The sequence below is a fragment of the Selaginella moellendorffii genome, unplaced genomic scaffold, assembly GCF_000143415.4.
Source record: "Selaginella moellendorffii unplaced genomic scaffold, v1.0 SELMOscaffold_12, whole genome shotgun sequence".
In the NCBI taxonomy this organism is placed as follows: domain Eukaryota; kingdom Viridiplantae; phylum Streptophyta; class Lycopodiopsida; order Selaginellales; family Selaginellaceae; genus Selaginella; species Selaginella moellendorffii.
This window is the reverse complement of record NW_003314273.1, coordinates 587,639-604,290: the sequence shown is the minus strand read 5'-3', so window position 1 is coordinate 604,290 and position 16,652 is coordinate 587,639. Positions and strand designations below refer to the sequence as shown.

The 16,652-nt window shown below is 41.7% G+C and overlaps 4 protein-coding genes and 1 long non-coding RNA gene across 5 annotated transcripts; 1 reads left to right on the top strand and 4 right to left on the bottom strand.

Annotated features, from left to right (window-relative positions):
- Positions 1-104: 104 nt before the first annotated feature.
- On the bottom strand, positions 105-723 carry LOC112346167. The gene is made up of 3 exons (XM_024674446.1): positions 526-723; positions 226-462; positions 105-143 (listed from the first exon to the last, which is right to left on the bottom strand). The coding sequence occupies exons 1-3, from the start codon at positions 721-723 to the stop codon at positions 105-107; spliced, it is 474 nt and encodes a 157-aa protein (XP_024530214.1).
- Positions 724-1,852: 1,129 nt separating this feature from the next.
- Positions 1,853-2,251, bottom strand: LOC112346189. The gene is made up of 2 exons (XR_002992326.1): positions 2,189-2,251; positions 1,853-2,148 (listed from the first exon to the last, which is right to left on the bottom strand). It is a non-coding gene; the product is annotated as an uncharacterized LOC112346189 (long non-coding RNA).
- Positions 2,252-10,546: 8,295 nt separating this feature from the next.
- LOC9659468 (peroxisomal (S)-2-hydroxy-acid oxidase) lies at positions 10,547-12,565 on the bottom strand. The gene is made up of 11 exons (XM_002969194.2): positions 12,278-12,565; positions 12,027-12,151; positions 11,919-11,965; positions 11,762-11,839; positions 11,567-11,691; positions 11,440-11,506; positions 11,321-11,383; positions 11,193-11,262; positions 11,028-11,128; positions 10,873-10,977; positions 10,547-10,800 (listed from the first exon to the last, which is right to left on the bottom strand). Exons 1-11 carry the CDS (start codon positions 12,424-12,426, stop codon positions 10,615-10,617), a joined length of 1,116 nt encoding a protein of 371 aa, XP_002969240.1. The 5' UTR covers positions 12,427-12,565; the 3' UTR covers positions 10,547-10,614.
- Positions 12,566-12,730: 165 nt separating this feature from the next.
- LOC9660271 (ER membrane protein complex subunit 8/9 homolog) lies at positions 12,731-14,401 on the bottom strand (the record flags this gene model as incomplete). Its single annotated transcript, XM_024674445.1, has 7 exons — positions 12,731-12,862; positions 12,919-13,108; positions 13,164-13,527; positions 13,582-13,742; positions 13,809-13,865; positions 13,930-14,082; positions 14,135-14,401. Coding segments are annotated over 5 exons (669 nt in total), but the record flags the coding sequence as incomplete, so codon positions are not given.
- On the top strand, positions 14,393-15,918 carry LOC9660270. The gene is made up of 2 exons (XM_002969434.2): positions 14,393-14,620; positions 15,103-15,918. Exons 1-2 carry the CDS (start codon positions 14,427-14,429, stop codon positions 15,677-15,679), a joined length of 771 nt encoding a protein of 256 aa, XP_002969480.2. The 5' UTR covers positions 14,393-14,426; the 3' UTR covers positions 15,680-15,918.
- Positions 15,919-16,652: the final 734 nt, after the last annotated feature.

The following is a 16,652-nucleotide window of genomic DNA, read 5'->3' as shown; positions in this document are numbered from 1 at the left end:
AACTTGATACCGCCCATTCCACGCTCTAGCTCGTATCCCCTGGAGCTCTTCCAGCGAGCACTCGAGCATTCCCGAGTCCTTCCAGCGACAGTTCTCGCACAGGCTCACAAAGACACCGCGGAATGCTGCTCCGAAAACGCTGGCTGCCGCATCGTAAAGCTCCTCGCACCTGTCCTCCTCCTCCTCGTCGGTAGCTCCCTGGAGGCTCCACTTGACGTGCTCCACGAACGACTTGGTGGTGACCCCGCACAGCTTCTGGAGCTCCGCGTGATCACTCTTGCCTCTCGTCGTCAACGTCCAGGTGTAGAGCAAGCGGCCCATTGTCTCGCTCTCGTCACTGTACGGGTGGAAGTCCCATCGTTGTTTTCGGTAAAGTCGCGAACGTTTTGTGAGCCAGTCTTCGACAAAAGCACTCGTCGCAGCACTGACATTCTCGATGTCAGTGCCTCGCAGTTTCACTTCCTGAACATTAGGAAACAAAAGCATCAGATCGAGGATCGAGAAAAGTGGCAAATGCTTACTTACCTCGAGCATCTGGCGGACAGCGGCAGTGAGCTCAATCGACTTGCACTCTATCCTTGGGACGGTATCAAGCCATGGGACAAGCAGCTCGATTATCTCCTCCGACGGTGGAGACTGGTAGTTCTCTGCGAAAAACACCAGTGCAGCGTGAGTGGCAGCGTCCGCAAGAGCCCGCGTCTCGAAAGCAGCCAGCCATTCCATTGCCTGATCGTAGCTCTCCCCGTCAAGCTGAAGTAGCAGCCAGGTATGTATAACATCGCAGGCTGCCTCACTCATGTCAAACAGCCGAGCAGCATCCTCGACGATTGTTTGTGGCATGCAAGTCGAAGGGACTTTCGCCACTGCGTCCGCCATGGCTGGAAGGTTTCTCGTGTTAGAAGTAACAATGAAAAGCAAAAAGAAAAGAGAGAGAAGGCCATGTACATACATGCCAGTGCTTCTTCGGTCGCATCTATGTTGAAGATCATACCATCCTTCTGCAGCAAGGAACCTTAGCTTCTGGATCGTAAACATAAGAAACCACTTAGTACCTCGTCATCGAAAATCCTTGCCACGTCCTGGAACATAAAGGAAAAGAGAGGCAGCTGCTGTTCGTAGAAGTCAGCAGCGAAGATTGCGAGCAAGTAAACATCCGGGACGGTCGTCTGAAGGACGTGACGAAGGGCATGGTGCCAAATTCTCCACTTGAGATCGCAAACTTGGACTTCGCGCTGGGCTGTCGAGTGGTAGAAGCTGAGAGACTCGGTGTTGTCCAGACCAAACCGAGAGAACAAAGCTCTCACAACGTGTTGCACCTGTTCACCGATCTCTGTCTCTCTCCACTTGCTAAAGGGATTCGCCATGGTTCCGGCCTTAGGATAAACTTGAGTATATATATAAGGGATATAAAAGGGGAGAGACTTACCAGCGTCACGGTTGAGCAAAAAAATCAATAGCAAAATATGTGAAACATGTTAATTATTGAAAAGAGACCCAGCGTTCTACAATGCAAGAAATGAGCTCTACAAAGAGATCACAACATTCGTCTTCTTTCATCACGAGCACACGAACTGAAAAAGATCGGCTCAAACACCGCAGTGCCCTGTTGGAGTTAGAGCTGATCGATCGCCACTCCAAAAAAAAATTCACAAATTAATAAATTAGGTTTTTTATTATAAAAACTAACCAATATTTGGTGTTGAAATTTTGTCTCTTTACTTATCATATAGCCAAATCAGTGTGGATCATCCAGATACGCGATGAATTCTAGAGATGCCAACCCTTCAATCCAGTCTAACATTAAAAATGAGCTAGAGTCAACCGGCCTCGAATATTCGCAAGAAAGTGCTCATTTAAAAATTCCAACATCTTGAGTTGAAAGTTTCTCTGTTGTAGAATGGGCGTGGCAAGAGGTTAAGAAGCTGTGCTTCACCACCAAGTAGCGGCGAGGAGTATGACAACAGGTGTCTCTATGAGCCTGTGCGATAACACTCGTCGGGAATGGTTGAGTGTTAGAGCTCCAGGGACTACGAGCTAGAATGGGCGGTGACATTGGTATAGAGCTTCTACTTGTGGAAAGCTCACAGTGTTTCAGATGGATCACTACAAGAATGTTTATTTGATTCCTCGCGAGTACTGGAAACAAGACTGCAAGTTAATTTAGCTTGCGACAGAGGCAGTTTCAAACCTTCCAGGCCAACTACAGCTGACGAATATAAAGTGTTTGGAATCAGAAGACCTGGGAATGAAAATGAATTGCCCCACAGTGGTCAATCGGAAGAGGAAAGGAAAGCCATTACTCTGTTGGATCGATCCACCGTAAAGGAAAGCATTTTTTGTGTCCCGTGCAATAGGTCTGTTGGAAAAACTTTACATACTTGAGGTCTTTCATGGATATCTGTTGTGACCTGCGAGAAAGAGATCGACAGTGAGTAGTTACAGCAAGAAAGATTGAAGAAGGAACGTTGAAACTCCACAAGAGATCTCGACACTCAATTTTAAGGACAGTACCTGTACGAAGATAGAAGATTCAAGAAAATAAATTCCATCATTTTGTGCAAGGCCTCGTCCTCACGAGCTCCTTGACCTGTGTACAACTGCGGGATGGTCTCCTCACTGATCAAACGGCTTAAGATTTCTAGAAATGACCGTCTTTAGCACCCAGAGTCAAGAGCATGGTTTTGACGAGTGGCACGCTTGTGCTACAGCGATGAAGCTGGCAGCCTCTTTGATAAGATTGAAGAACAGCCAACGCTGAGAGACTGAAGGAGATAAAAATGTTCAAACAGTGTGTTGAAAAGAAACGAATGCTTACTTGGATGGTTCCTTGGTTGCAACACCTTGAGATACCCAGCGTTTTGGATGTGCCATGAAGAAAAAAGTTTGGAGAATGTAGTGCACGGTGAGGAGGTAGTGTCTATAATGCACAAAAAGAAGGAAATAGCTGCATGTCTGCTCTAAGTCTCATTTAGTTCTTCGACAATGCCAAACAAGACGATAGAAGAAAGAACATAGCTTACCTCCATATTTCAATCTATCTCTGTGTCAGGCAAGGCTGAATGCAGGAAGCCCGATCGATTCCAAGCCACTGCCTCGAAATATCGCAGCCGCGCGCTCCGCACACTGGCTCGTAGCTCCCCGGCGGGCATCCAGCGCGCTCTACCTTGTGCCAATGCGTTGACCTAATGCCCGGCAAAGATTTCAAATCCTCTATGGAGGATCCCTTTAGGATCTTCTTTGACAGGGCTGCTGGGGATTGCTTTCCTGCTATAGCCGTGAAGACGAAGTGGGGTCTAGGTGAGCTGTTTCTGGATGGCATGATTGTGGATCACACGACGCCACTGTAGGGCGTGGTTGGGGAGATGGGAGCAAGGAGAATCCTCTTGCGGTCCAAGCCTTTGTCAAGGCACTACCTCAACTTTGAAATTGACGGCCTGCCCAGGCTTCCTCGTGGATTTGTTATTCCAGGCCGTGTTAGGGTGAGGCAATTATAGCAGGAAACGTGCCCGGGAGATCTTCCGCTACAGAGGGAGCGGTTGGAGTTTTTCCGCTGGGTCAGTACCTTAGAACGTCCATAGTCAGTAGCTTGTCTGTGTAGCTTCTGTCTGAATATGCCACGTGTGCCTGATGCCCAAGGAAGCGTTCAGTAGCCTGTGCCTCACGTGCTTTATCATGGGGGATTATGTGCTCATTAAATTACCTCTTTCTTTCATGGATGATGGTATTATCTTCGTACTGGGTTGTGCTCTACAAGCTTGCTCTGTTTCTTCAGCGTTTAGGCTTTCTGCATGTTGAGACTTCTGGTGAATGGTCAAAGTTCTAAGTGGCAACAAACCACTTACAAAATAAAACAAAAAACCAAAGTGAGTGAGGTGAAGTGGAGACTGACATTCCTAAAATCTATATTGCTAATTTTTAATCTTGTCCAACAAATTTTATTTGAGTTATCAAAACTCAAATAAATTAAATATACTACATGTTTTTTTCACCTTTTATCATATAGTGAAACCACAAAATGGAACCCAACCCTTGGACATATGTGCCAAGGGTAACAAAGCAAAACTGGAGCTTTAGGGCTTTGGGCCATTGAATGAAAAAATAGAGTTAAATTCTAAAATATATAGCTAAGGAGTGAAAAAACTAAAGCACGAAATAAATCTTAATCATATATAGAAACAAGAAATATTGAATACTCTTAAAGCATTTAACATCCTAACGCTATTTTAGCATATTAGTGGTGTAACACAAAATATGAATACTCCACTAATTAGCATCTTGGGCTTAGACTTAATGCAAATAGAAAAAAAAATAAACACATTAATGTATTAATTTAGTTTGCCGTGCTTGACCTACCCATTATCTTTAAACTCTAAACCCTTTACTAAATATGAAAGCATACTTTATGCTTTCACTTCAATCCCAAGTGTTAGTCTTTGGGACAATCTTCAAAACTTACTAAATATTAAATAACATTATATTGCAAATTTGGAGGTAAGAATAACATCATTGTGTATAAAACAATTTCTACATTTCTTAAATATACTTAATTAACAAATATAGACACTTTTATAAGTAACCAATACGACTGAATAAAGCCAATACATAGGGTATGATAAAAAGGGTGTTTTGGCAAACATAGTAAATTTATCATATAGTGAATATTGAAGGACCAAGTCCAATATTGTGGGGGTTTCTAAGTGTAAACCATGAGTGCGTGCAAATAATATAAATTTCTCATCATTTTTTAAAGTATGCTTGATTAATGACACCTTAAAATTTCCTTCTTTAGTGCCCTTTTGGTCTAACATGTATTAATTAATTTCTTAACTAGTTTAGGTAGAGATTAATAAAGGGAACTTGCAATATCAACCTCTTGTCATTATGACAGTAAAAATAGAATAACTGAAAGGACTCACTAATAAATAGCTTTTGATACTTATAGTCATTTCACAATACTATTCAAATCTAATTGTACAATAATAATTTTATTAACACATCTAACTAATACCTCTAATGATTGAAGAGGCTAATTATAAATTATCAATACTTAACTGAAGCTAAAAAGGAGACTATTAAATGGACTTGTATAAGTACACAACCTTTAATAGTATAGGCTTCAATACATGTATTAATACCTCAACTACAAATAACTAACCTAGACATCTAATACTAAGTCAAAATCAATGAGAGCACACTACTCTCATTAATTATAATCCAAATGTAAAGTGTAACATGTTATCAAGTATAATATTAAAAAAAAAAGGCATAAAAGTCACCTCTCAAGAAAAAACGCAACAACCACTTTTCTATAACTCTAGATTGCATTAAACTTAATTGTTTTTTACCATCTTTTAAAGTCTAAACCAACTGAAATAAACTCCCACCCTTCCACTAGTTTGTAATGGCTCACAAAAATAGAATGATTTCTTAGAAAAATAATCAGGAAATCATCCATTGAAAAAGTAAAAAAACAATTCTGAAAAAAGCTTTCATCCTAAAAAAAGAATGACTTTTAGTCCAAAAATGCAAATTCTTAAAGCTCAACTAACTTCCTTCTATTTAAAATATTGCATGGATTCACTTTAACACAAATTCTTGTGACCCAATAATATGCATAAATATTTAATAATATATATTCAATATCCAACAATGATATCTATAAATGTCTTAGTGAATACCAAAGACTCAATTATAAAGGTCAAATCTTTTGATATTCATATCACACTAACAGTCTTCTTCAATCATGTTCAAATCCAATACAAAGTTAAAATACTAATAAGAAAAATAGATGAAAAATTAAGCTTTAAGAAAAACACTTTATTATTTGAAATAACAATGCCACTTCTACTAATATAGGTGCTAGTAATGTTAATGCTTCAACTACACAACTTTCTTATCTAATAGCTTACTTCAAGTGCCAACAAATGCACTATTAAGTTATAATACATGAATGTTATAACATTTACCAACATCCAATGAGTGAATTCAATAAAAACTAAAGTACCAATACTAATTTAGAATAAAGGATCACTTATTGAAAATTTAGTCAAAGCTATTATAATGTTAATATTTGCAAGTAGACTAGCATCACTATTAACTACTTTAGGGTTGATAATTGTTTGAATAAATAACTTGCAAGACCATATAAATATGATATAAGAATTATAATGATTCAATCATTAATCAAACAATATCACAAGTAAGCATGTATTACTAATATAAAAGCTTATGGTAGTGCCTAGTGCTAACTCAAACTACAAAATATAATATACATTCTATATTCTATTGATAGAGATTTATGACACATAACATCACCAACTTCATTTTTGTGTCTACCCCTCTCTTTTGACCAAATTTAAAATTAATCTAACACTAAGCATTTTAACTCAAATTTCCAATAGCAAGCTTAAATAAAATTTTTTAACACTTTATCAATCTATTCCACAACATAAGACCATTATAATTTATATATATAGAAGTGGGGACTCTCATTTACATGATAAAAATATGAGCAATGAAATAATGCAAATCATCTTTTAAAGAAGAGAAGATGATTTACATGTTTGATCCTTTGTCCCTAATGACCTTATTTTGGACTAAACTTGACTAAACCCTAAACTTGTATTTGCACTACTTATATAATCCAGTTTAATAAAAGTTTATAAGAGAGTACAATAATGACTACTTAAACTAATAGGCTAATCCCTTCAATCTTGATTTATCTAATAATAATCATGCCTAAAAAGGATCCATTAATGCTGTGTTAAATAGCTATGGATTAGCTTATAACAAAGCTATAGGTAACTATCAATTATAGACTAACATCAATTTTGCAAATTCAAAGTGTAACCAAGTTGCTAATGTGCCTTACTTATGAACCCAAGCTTAAGCTTGTACAAATGGTAGATCTTAAATCCATTTAATAAACCCAAGTATAAACTCATACAATATGGTATAAAATGGTATGCAAAAAAACCTATACTTGAATACTTATGCAAAGCTATTACAACCAAATATGTAACCACTTTGTTCACTATATGTAGGTAATTAGATTATTTGCCCAATTTAGTTGGATAGTACTCATTGAGATGATACCAAATATAGCATATATGGTGAATTACCATAATGTAACTATAAACTAGTTGAATTTCAGGGCTGAGCAAAGGGACAGAATTGAATCCCTAAGTATATAATTAAAGAATAAAGGAATAAAAGTATGGAGTGGAATAATCCTATCTAATCCTAACACCAAAATAAATATGTAAAATAAAACCATTATTTTTTCCTATTAATAGCGTAATATGAGTATATATAGGGCTTGGGATTAAATTTAAGCTAGATGTAAAATAAGGAGTCAAACAATGTATTATGTACATTCATGCTTAATTTACCCACTATCCTTATTATACATTTGGAACCTTCTATAAAAAATGTTAATAATTCTATCAAGAACATAAAAAGACCACAAAACACAATAACATAATGTTCACCATTGCAAGTATAGTGGATAAACCAAGGCTTTATAAGTGATTGCCAATAGCTATTTAGATTGAGTGTCAACAAGGATAGCTTTTCTTTCTTCTTAATAATCCATATTTAATATTTTTTTATGAGCTCAATAGTTTGAGTGCACATAAATAAATTCATTGACATATATTGCATGTAACTTAATATTTTTTCCATTTCTATAGCTCCTTTATCTCAAATGCTTTTATAAACTAATGTTTATCAGGAATAAGGATTTGTAATGTAATTTCTAGTTGATGTTAAAGACTGATATGGGCTTCATGCCAAAATCTCTTTTATGATTTGGTAAAGTGAGCAAATGATTATATATATATGAATTAATAGGACTTTCTTAAAACCTGAAGAATCTAATATTTTTCAGAGAGAGAAAAACTTAAACTAATTAGTTGCCTCAAGATGTTCTTCATATCAAAAGAAAATTTGAAGATGCATATCACAAACTAAAAAGAATATTGTAAAAAATAATGATTGAGGACAAAGGAAAAATGACTAGAAAATTTAGAAGGAATTTGTAAGGTGAGAGAATAGAAAAATAGAACCTTTTTCTTATTTTAGTGTACCTGGGGCTTATTTTTAACTTCAAAAGCACAGATGGTTACAACTAATTATTAAGAGGGCCTTATTTGTGTCAAAGTCAAAGAGCATGAAGAGATTAATGTACTTTTTGAGCCAAATGATTGTTACATCACAAAATTCATCTATGGAATTTTTAAAGGGAATGGAAAAGCATGAAAGAAAAATATAAGAAACAAAACTAACATAAAAGGGATTGAAACAAAAGTAGAAATAAAACTTTTAAATGGAATAAAAATGAGAAGAATATAAAAGATATAGAAAAGTATAAAACAAAGAGCAAAATCCTCAAATTTTAAGCTTTTCCCTCCTCATTTTATACTTATATCATGCCAAGTGACTTTAAAGTCATAATTAGCATGATTATAGGGAATGAAAATTGCCTCCACCACAGAATACAATTATAGATGACAATGTATAGCAATAGGTTAAGCAATCAAAGATAAACTCAAACCATATTAATCAACACAAAGAGCTCCTATTATAAAAATGAGCTTAAAAGTAAACATTTAGTGAGTTGATATTGAAAATAATAAGCCTTGTGATAAGGATGGAGGGATTGTTTTATTCAAGTGAGGGGCCCTCCATTACTCATGCACTCCTTGTTTCTAGGAAAAATTAAATTCTTCCATTACAATAACACTAATAAAATGTTATTGACACTAAGAACTTACATAAAAAATACTAATATGGGAAATGTCAATAATGTTAATATATGTGACCAACATTGTCATAGGCATAATAGTGAATACTATAGATATGACCACATCTTTATCCTTGTCCTTGAACACAAATAATACCATCCCTCACAAGAAGGAGAGTTGAAAAACATGCAATGAAAAATTTAATATTTCATAGCATTACACTAGTTGAAGAGCATTGTTAAGGGTGCTTAGAGCAAGTGCATGAATAATTTTCATAAAGTTATGAAGAGTTAGCCACAACATACCTAATTTGATCTATTTTGATATACAAAGTAAGAGGTTTTATATTGATAATTGTGATAATGCCTTTCAGCAATTGCATTGTATTTTTTAAGGTTCATTTTTATCCAAATGTACATTTGAAAACATCTAAAAATTCCACATAAGTTGTTAACATTAAATTATTTTACTATTGTAAAGATATCTTGAAAAAAAGTGGAAAACTTACGCAAATACCAAGTATTGTCTTAAGAATGATAGATGGTAATTAGATCAAAGTAGTGGTATATATTATTCTTAGGTTTCCATAAAAGAAATTTGGCCAAACTCAAAAATTGGTAATAAGAGTGGGAGGAGTTTGCCATATGCAAGTGAGTTTAATTTTTTGATTGCATTTATAACATTAAGCTCATTTCCAAGATCAAAACCACTGTTTCTAAGTTCTTCATTGAACCTGCTGTCCAAAGTTTCAAAAATAGTATTCACTTATTTTCTTTAACTTTTCTTCTTTTAATCCATGACTGAGTAACATACTCTTCCTTTGAAACAGCCTTAAGAAATTTAAATAATAAAAATTCTAGATATAATTAAATAAATGTAAATTTAAATGCGTTTTAGGGACAATCAAAGGTGCCTCTCACCTTCATCAAAGTGAGTGTTTGAAATACAAAAATGTGCATGATCAAAACTTTAATTTATACAAAAAAGTAAATGGTTTAAATATCATAATCCCACTACATTAATAATCTATAATAATAAGAACAAAGGGTCCAGACCCTGCAACAGTCCGATCCCAGGCCTAGGGCAGCCTCAGAAGCTATAGTTCTTGGGAAGGGGAGGCCACCCCAAGCCCAGGCTAGGGCCAATGGCCATAGTTAGCAGGAATATCAACTCAATGTTGTGGCAGCCAATGGGAGGGATGCACGTGTGGCCAGGAAGGGAAGAGGGCATGGTGACAGGTGTTACACCATGCACTCCTAGGGCTCTATGGCTGCTTTGCTTAGACACAATTGTGTGGGCATTCCTGTGAGAGTCTCTACATCTGTAAGCTCCTAGAGGAGGTGCTCATAGGGATAACAGGGACAAGTAGAATGGTAGTCGAGCACACAATCCAGCCTCCTTTCAGCTTCAACTCACTTGCGAGCGGTGAGTGAGCAGCACCACAGGCAAGGCTGGTGAGGGAGTGTGCTAGAAATGAAGAGCTTTGGAGCTGACTGGCACCATGGCAGCGGGTGTGGGTGATGCAAGGTATGCAAGTGACCTGAAGGTATGTGTGACCTGAAGGCATCAAGGGAGTTCTTTGAGCTGTCAAAGGACGGGAAGCTGAAGTAGCACAGCTGGTGTTTGCTCCGCCTGGACGTATCTGAGCATCAGGGTCGTCCATGAGACAACGTTGTGCCTCTCCATCTGGCATCCGGTTGAAGACTCTCCACACATCCACCTCTTTGTAAACTACTTAGCATTTGCTGGGCAAATACTTCTAATATATAACATCATACTTGGACCTCTAATTTAAGTGCACATTATTTGAAACTAGGTTTATTAGATCCCATTGTTTAACGTATGAAACACGTCAGGGAGAAAGAGAGAACTAGAGCCTGGCAGCGATGCGGATTCTATCAATGTCTGTCTCAACGTGACTCCTGTTGATCTCGCTCACTTTGGTGCACCCGGCCAGCGCCATTGCAATCTCGAATTCGTCGCGTAGCATCTGGAGGACTTTTCTCACTCCAGTTTCGCCGTGAACAGCGAGAGAGAACACGACGGGCCTTCCAATCTATAGACAGAAAAAGAGTTAAGCAACAAGAAGCAAGCAAAATGGAAAAAAGAAGAGATTTATAGTTCTTACAAAAACTCCAGCAGCTCCAAGAGCCAAGGCTTTGAGAGCGTCAGTTCCTCTGCGAACGCCTCCGTCCAAGAACACGGGAACTCTTCCAGCGGCAGCTTGCACAACCTGCGCGGATTTCATCATTTCATCTCAGTTTCCAGGGAGAACCTGATTACCTCTTCCAGCGCGCTGATTGTTGCCGGCACGTAATCGAGCTGTCGAGCTCCATGGTTTGAAACGATGATCCCGGCTGCTCCAGCCTCCACAGCGATGTGTGCTGCATCATAGCCAAGAAAAATCCGATCGAACTTCTTTTGAATTTCTCTCTTCTTTTGGCTCACCGTCTTCGGCTGTTATAACTCCTTTCACGAGGATCGGAAGGCTAGTGATTGTTTTCAGCCACTTGACATCCTGTTCCGGGAAGACTTCCATTACAAAGAGCAAAATAGTTTGCAAAGAGAGTTCTCACCTTCCAGCTCAGAGATCTATCGATCTGTCCCGCAACGTAGGTGGCTAGTCCAGAATCTTGAGACTATAACCATAAACCAAATTCCAGCGTTTCGTTCTTCCCGATTCTTTGACTATTACCTTGTCCATCTTCCCGAGATCCAGTCCATCGAAGTTCTTAAGGGTCAAGTGACCCGGTAGAACAAATCTGCAAAGAAAGCCGCGAGTGTAAAAATCAGGAACACATTGAAAACTTGAAGAGATTTACCTGTTCTTAATGTCCGATTCTCTACGTCCAAGCCTTGGCGTGTCTACTGTTAATGCAATGGCCTTAAAACCAGCTTTCTCAGCTCGTCGGACCAGCTGAGCCACAACGTTTCTATCCTTGTAAACCTGGAGAGAAAAGAAAAACCACAGAAAAAGCTAAGTTTTCCACCAAGAAAAAGAACAAGAATTTACTCACGTAAAGCTGGAAGAATCGAATTCCTGGACCAGTTGACGCGACTTCCTCCACGCTACTAGTAGCCCAAGACGAGAGCGTCTGAGAAAAAACCACCAGCCAAAGTAAGAGAAGAATTTCTCGAGCTCAAAGTTCTAAGCAAGTTCTTGAGATAAGTTACCATTATAGTTCCATGGGATGATACTGCTCTTGCCGTTGCAAGCTCACCTAGATGATACACGATCGTTTACATAAACTGTGAAGCTTGATCTCACAAAAGTTTTTCTACCTTCTGGATGGGCCATTCTTTGAAACGCGGTCGGCGCAACCATGATGGGCATTGAGATCTTAAAACCCAACACGGTGGTAGTCATATCCACATTCGTCACGTCCACCAAGATTCGTGGACGAAACCTACGACGAACAAATTCCCAGCGAAGATTATCTCAAAGAAGGAAAATCACCGCCTAGCGCAGGCAAGCCTCGAGACAATTCAATGCCACCGATCGAAATCACCCAATCCAGCTCGAGAGAATTTACCTGATTCGCTCAAAGGCGGTTCTATTCTCTTTGAGCGTCCACTGATCCTCGGCGCCGGAAGCGTAGTAATCGAAGGCCATCTTGGGCAGCCGCTGCTTGGCGAGCTCCTCGTACTCGGTGACATTGGTGATCTCCTCGATGTTCACCATCGCCCTCTTCCTTCAACCAAAGCAAAGAAGAAAAAAAAAAGAGGAAGAGAGGAAAAAACTTGGAAGGAGAACACTATCTTGAAGCCGCGACCAAGGGAAATTGTGGTTGACAATAATTCATCTAACATCTGGGGCATATTCGCAGTGATCTCTAGTTTGCTTATACGAGCTCTCACCTAAACGCTCGAAAGACAGCCAGGCTATGGGAAGCAACGCTGCCACGTGGTCGGTGTGGATAAGACACACCCGTCGCCATGTTATCTCAAGCTTTAGCTTGTGATCGAAAAACTATTCTTCGCTAGAAAAAAACTTGATAGTTATCTCTTGAGAAGATTTCTAGCAAAACCATGGTTTATTTACAAAAAGATGGGAGATCTTCAAGCATGGCATCGTCCTCCACATTGAGGACACATGATTCTTCCAGCGCCACCGCAACCTGTGATTGGACAAGACAATAGATCCTCGAGAAAGAGAAAAGAGTCCCAGGCTTACCCAAACATCGGACTTTTGCGATGATCCCTTGGCTCTCTAGAATGGACTCCACGTACAGTCCCGTCCCCGAGCATGTCAAGCACTGCACAGAGCCACTGGATCCACACCGAGAGCAGCAAGCAGCTGGATCACCGCCCAAGACATCTCTGGCGTCCTTCCCGGCGCGATCGCCATCCAATTGGCCGTTGTTCTTCAAAAAGAGGAGGAGAAAACTAAGGATCGATTAACTGGAGCTGGAGCTTTACCTTGGCGGCGATTGGATGGGCCGCATTGGACGATCTTAGCTTGACGCTACGGTGGCGCTCTTGGAAATTGCGGCGCCCAAATCGCCACTGAGAGAATCCGGGCGAGGAAATCGGGAAGAGCATGGCTGCCGCCATCGCCAGGGCTGCGTGCTTCTTTGTCACCCAACACTATTAGGGAGAGTCCACGGTCCACGGTCCGCGGCCTATAGTCTGCTGGCGGACTATCTCATGCAAGAAAAATGTTGACCTCATTGACCACATTGACCGAGCGTTGACAACGCAACAAGGAGTTTTTCTTATGGGCCATTTATAAATTTGTAGTACTTTTGCTGATCAATCGAACAAGCCTGGGTTCAACCAATCCCTGAAAAAATTTGTAAGAATTTTGATAGCTACAAATGAAACCATCTCGTCTTACTTGCTTATATCGTCCAAATGATCGTCAAAGTCTGTGACACTTTGCTCCCTCCCTTCCAGGATGTAATCGTAGAGAATCTCGTTCGCGGTGGATTCGGCGAGGACGAGATCACTGCTTCCTGGTGCCGAGCGCCATCCTCGAGAGGAATCGCGTGTAAAAAGCTGTGAGAACTCTTCAATCTCAGCTCAAAGCCAAAGAGGGACATGACAAGGATCGACGAAACTTGCCTGGACAGCCGGTTTTTTTCCGGCTTTAGCGAGCGACTCTAGCAACCTGTTGTCTAGCTGAAGAGAAGTTAGAAAATTTCTAGCACGAAGCAGAAGGAAAAACAAAGGATCATAGCCTCACCAGAAGGACGCAAGCCGAGGAGAAATAGCGAGCAATGTGATCGCCAATCTTTCGAGGGATTCCACTCAGATCGTAGTCGTCAAATCGCTCATTCGCATGGTAGCATCCAACAATGCTAAGGCCCTCTTGATGGGAGGAAAAATACTCTTCGATCTAGGATCAAAAGTAGAAAAAAACCATTCTTTCTGGAGGAAGAATCGCTTACCTGTGTCAAAGCAAGCTCTAGCATGGGAAGCAAACCCAACTGGCCGTGAAAGAGGGGCACACAGTCCACAATCGAGACGGTAGAGGCGGAATCCTCCTCCGCCCCTCCGCCGCCGCCCCCGCCGCTTACTCTGCCGACTAGAATCCCATTCACAGCTGCTGATCTGTGCTTGAGGGCGTGGAGCGCAAGCTTGACGTAGGCCGTCTGGGAGATCTGGTACTTCATTCTCGACCAGATGGGAAGAGCCCTAAATTTCTTGTCAAAATATTTCTAGGGTTTATGCGACGACGCGATGCCGAGATCGGGATTTTGGAAGGATCAGCTGCTCAAGGCGGCGGAGAAGATGTGCCGCAACCGGATGAAGAGTAACAGGGCCAGGGTTGTGCTGAATGGCGAGAAGATCATCATGGGCCGGGCCAAGCGTGGCATTTTCGCTGGTCGCCACATCCAGTTTGGGAACAAAGTGAGCGAGAAGGGGGGTAACAAGTAAGTATCAAGCCTGCATTGTGTTCTTGGTCTTCTTTTTTCTTCTTGTGCATTACTGTAAGCTTCCAGTAAAGATTGGTCTTTGGTTTGCTAGGAAGATTTCTAAAGGATTTCCTGACGAGCTTTTGGAAGTTTTGGCATTGTGTTCTTGTCCCTTCTTTTTTCTGCTTTCTGGCTGAATTTGTGCTAGTGTGCATTGATAGTTAATTGGTTTTGATGCTCGGAGGATTTCCAAAAGCTTTTTTGACGATCAAAAGAGTATTTTTTGTCTCACTTATTGTGTTACCTGATCGTCGTTCCCAAGCATAGAAACAAAGAAAAAGCGTCCTAGCTTGCATTAGCAGAACCATCAGCTCTAAATTGATCGAGCTTTTGTTTGCCTTGCCTTTGACGATTGTTTGCATCAGTGCTAGTCATTCCGATTGTAGCTCTTTCATATTTCTCACAAAGGCTGATGATCTCAAACTTTTCTACCTTCGCAGGACTCGGCGGACATGGAAACCCAACGTTCGGCTCAAGCGTCTCTACAGCTTCAGCCTTGACAGATTCATCCGCGTGCACGTCACCACCCACGCCCTCCGCTGCATCGACAAGGCCGGGGGGCTGGACGAATACCTCCTCAACAAGCCCGACCACAAGCTCGAGAACGATCTCTGCCTCTACTGGAAGCGGGAGCTCCAGACCATGAACAGGTTCCTCTTCAAGCTCCAGTGTGGTAACGTCCCCCCGGAGCTCCACAAGGAGGTCCTCCATGCCTACGTCTCTCGCATGGCTTCGCGGCGAGGCCTCGCGCAGACCAAGCCGATTGTGATCCAAGAGGCTGAGGCTGCCGCTGCCGCCGCTAGTGCCGATGCCGCGATTGACGAAGAACCATCCGAGCACAGCGAAAGAGAAGAAGAAGATAGCAGAGGGAAGAAGAAGAAGAGGTTTGTGACGCCCAGGCTCAACATGGCTGGAGGAGGGAACACGCTCTTCTACGGCAAATGCAAGAGCAAGCGAGGAGTTCCTGGCAAGAGTGGAACCAAGAGGCGTCTCCGGCAAACCAACAAGTGGGCCTGACAAAAGCTATCAAAGAACGGAAGAACGATTGTTGGCCCTTCGATCAAAAGAGCAGGCTCGAAGACCCAGATGAAGACCTCGAGCTCCTCTTTAAGACGCTTGGACCTCAACAAAAACGACTGCTTGAGACTTTGCGCTGCGTGATCCAGTTTTTGGGAAGAATAGAGGAGAGAGATTAGGGTTTAGAAGTTCCCGGTAGTTTAGGGCAACGTGTCCTAAACTGAAGATTAGATTATAAAGGTGACAATATGTAAATGGAGCATATTCCAGAATTTAGGGTTTGAGCGAGAATGTGGGATGTGGGTATGGCTGAGGGAAATTTCGAGCCGCCAGGTACGCTCCAGGATTTCTCGCTGCCAGTTCCTCCACGACTCGGCAGCGCGATCGCCCCGGGAATGGCCGGCGTCGGAGCAGCAGCAGCAGCCGCAGGAATCCTTGATCGAGCGGCGGCGGCGGGAGCATCTGGCCGCGAGGCGAGCGCGGCGGCAGCAAGAGGCCCGCCAAGAGTTCCCGGAGACGGTGGACACGACGAGGAAGAGGATGACCAAGGCGGAGAAGAGGAAGTGGAAGAGGGCGGGGGGCCATCACGAGCTGCGGCGCAAGCGAGAGCTAGGTGGGGAGCCGCCGATCTACCAGTGGCAGGCAATGCCGGCGGCGGAGCTCCTGGAGGAGCAAGGATTGGGTGAGCTGCGGATGATCAGCACGCGAGCGATGCCTGGAGGGCCGACCGAGCGTGACAATTGCCTCATCTCCGCCAACATGCCATTCCCATACCGGACGCGGCAGCAGAAGCTGGAAGAACACGCGAGGCTCATGGCGACGATCCGGCACGACGTGAGCGTCGTGGAGGCCGAGAACGCGAGACACAAGTGGAGCCGCGAGGCCCCCGATAAGCTCCGCCGCTGGCAGCGCGACTACATTCTTATGGAGCTCTACAAGGAGGAGAAGAGGGAGAAGCAGGCTGTGAAGGTGG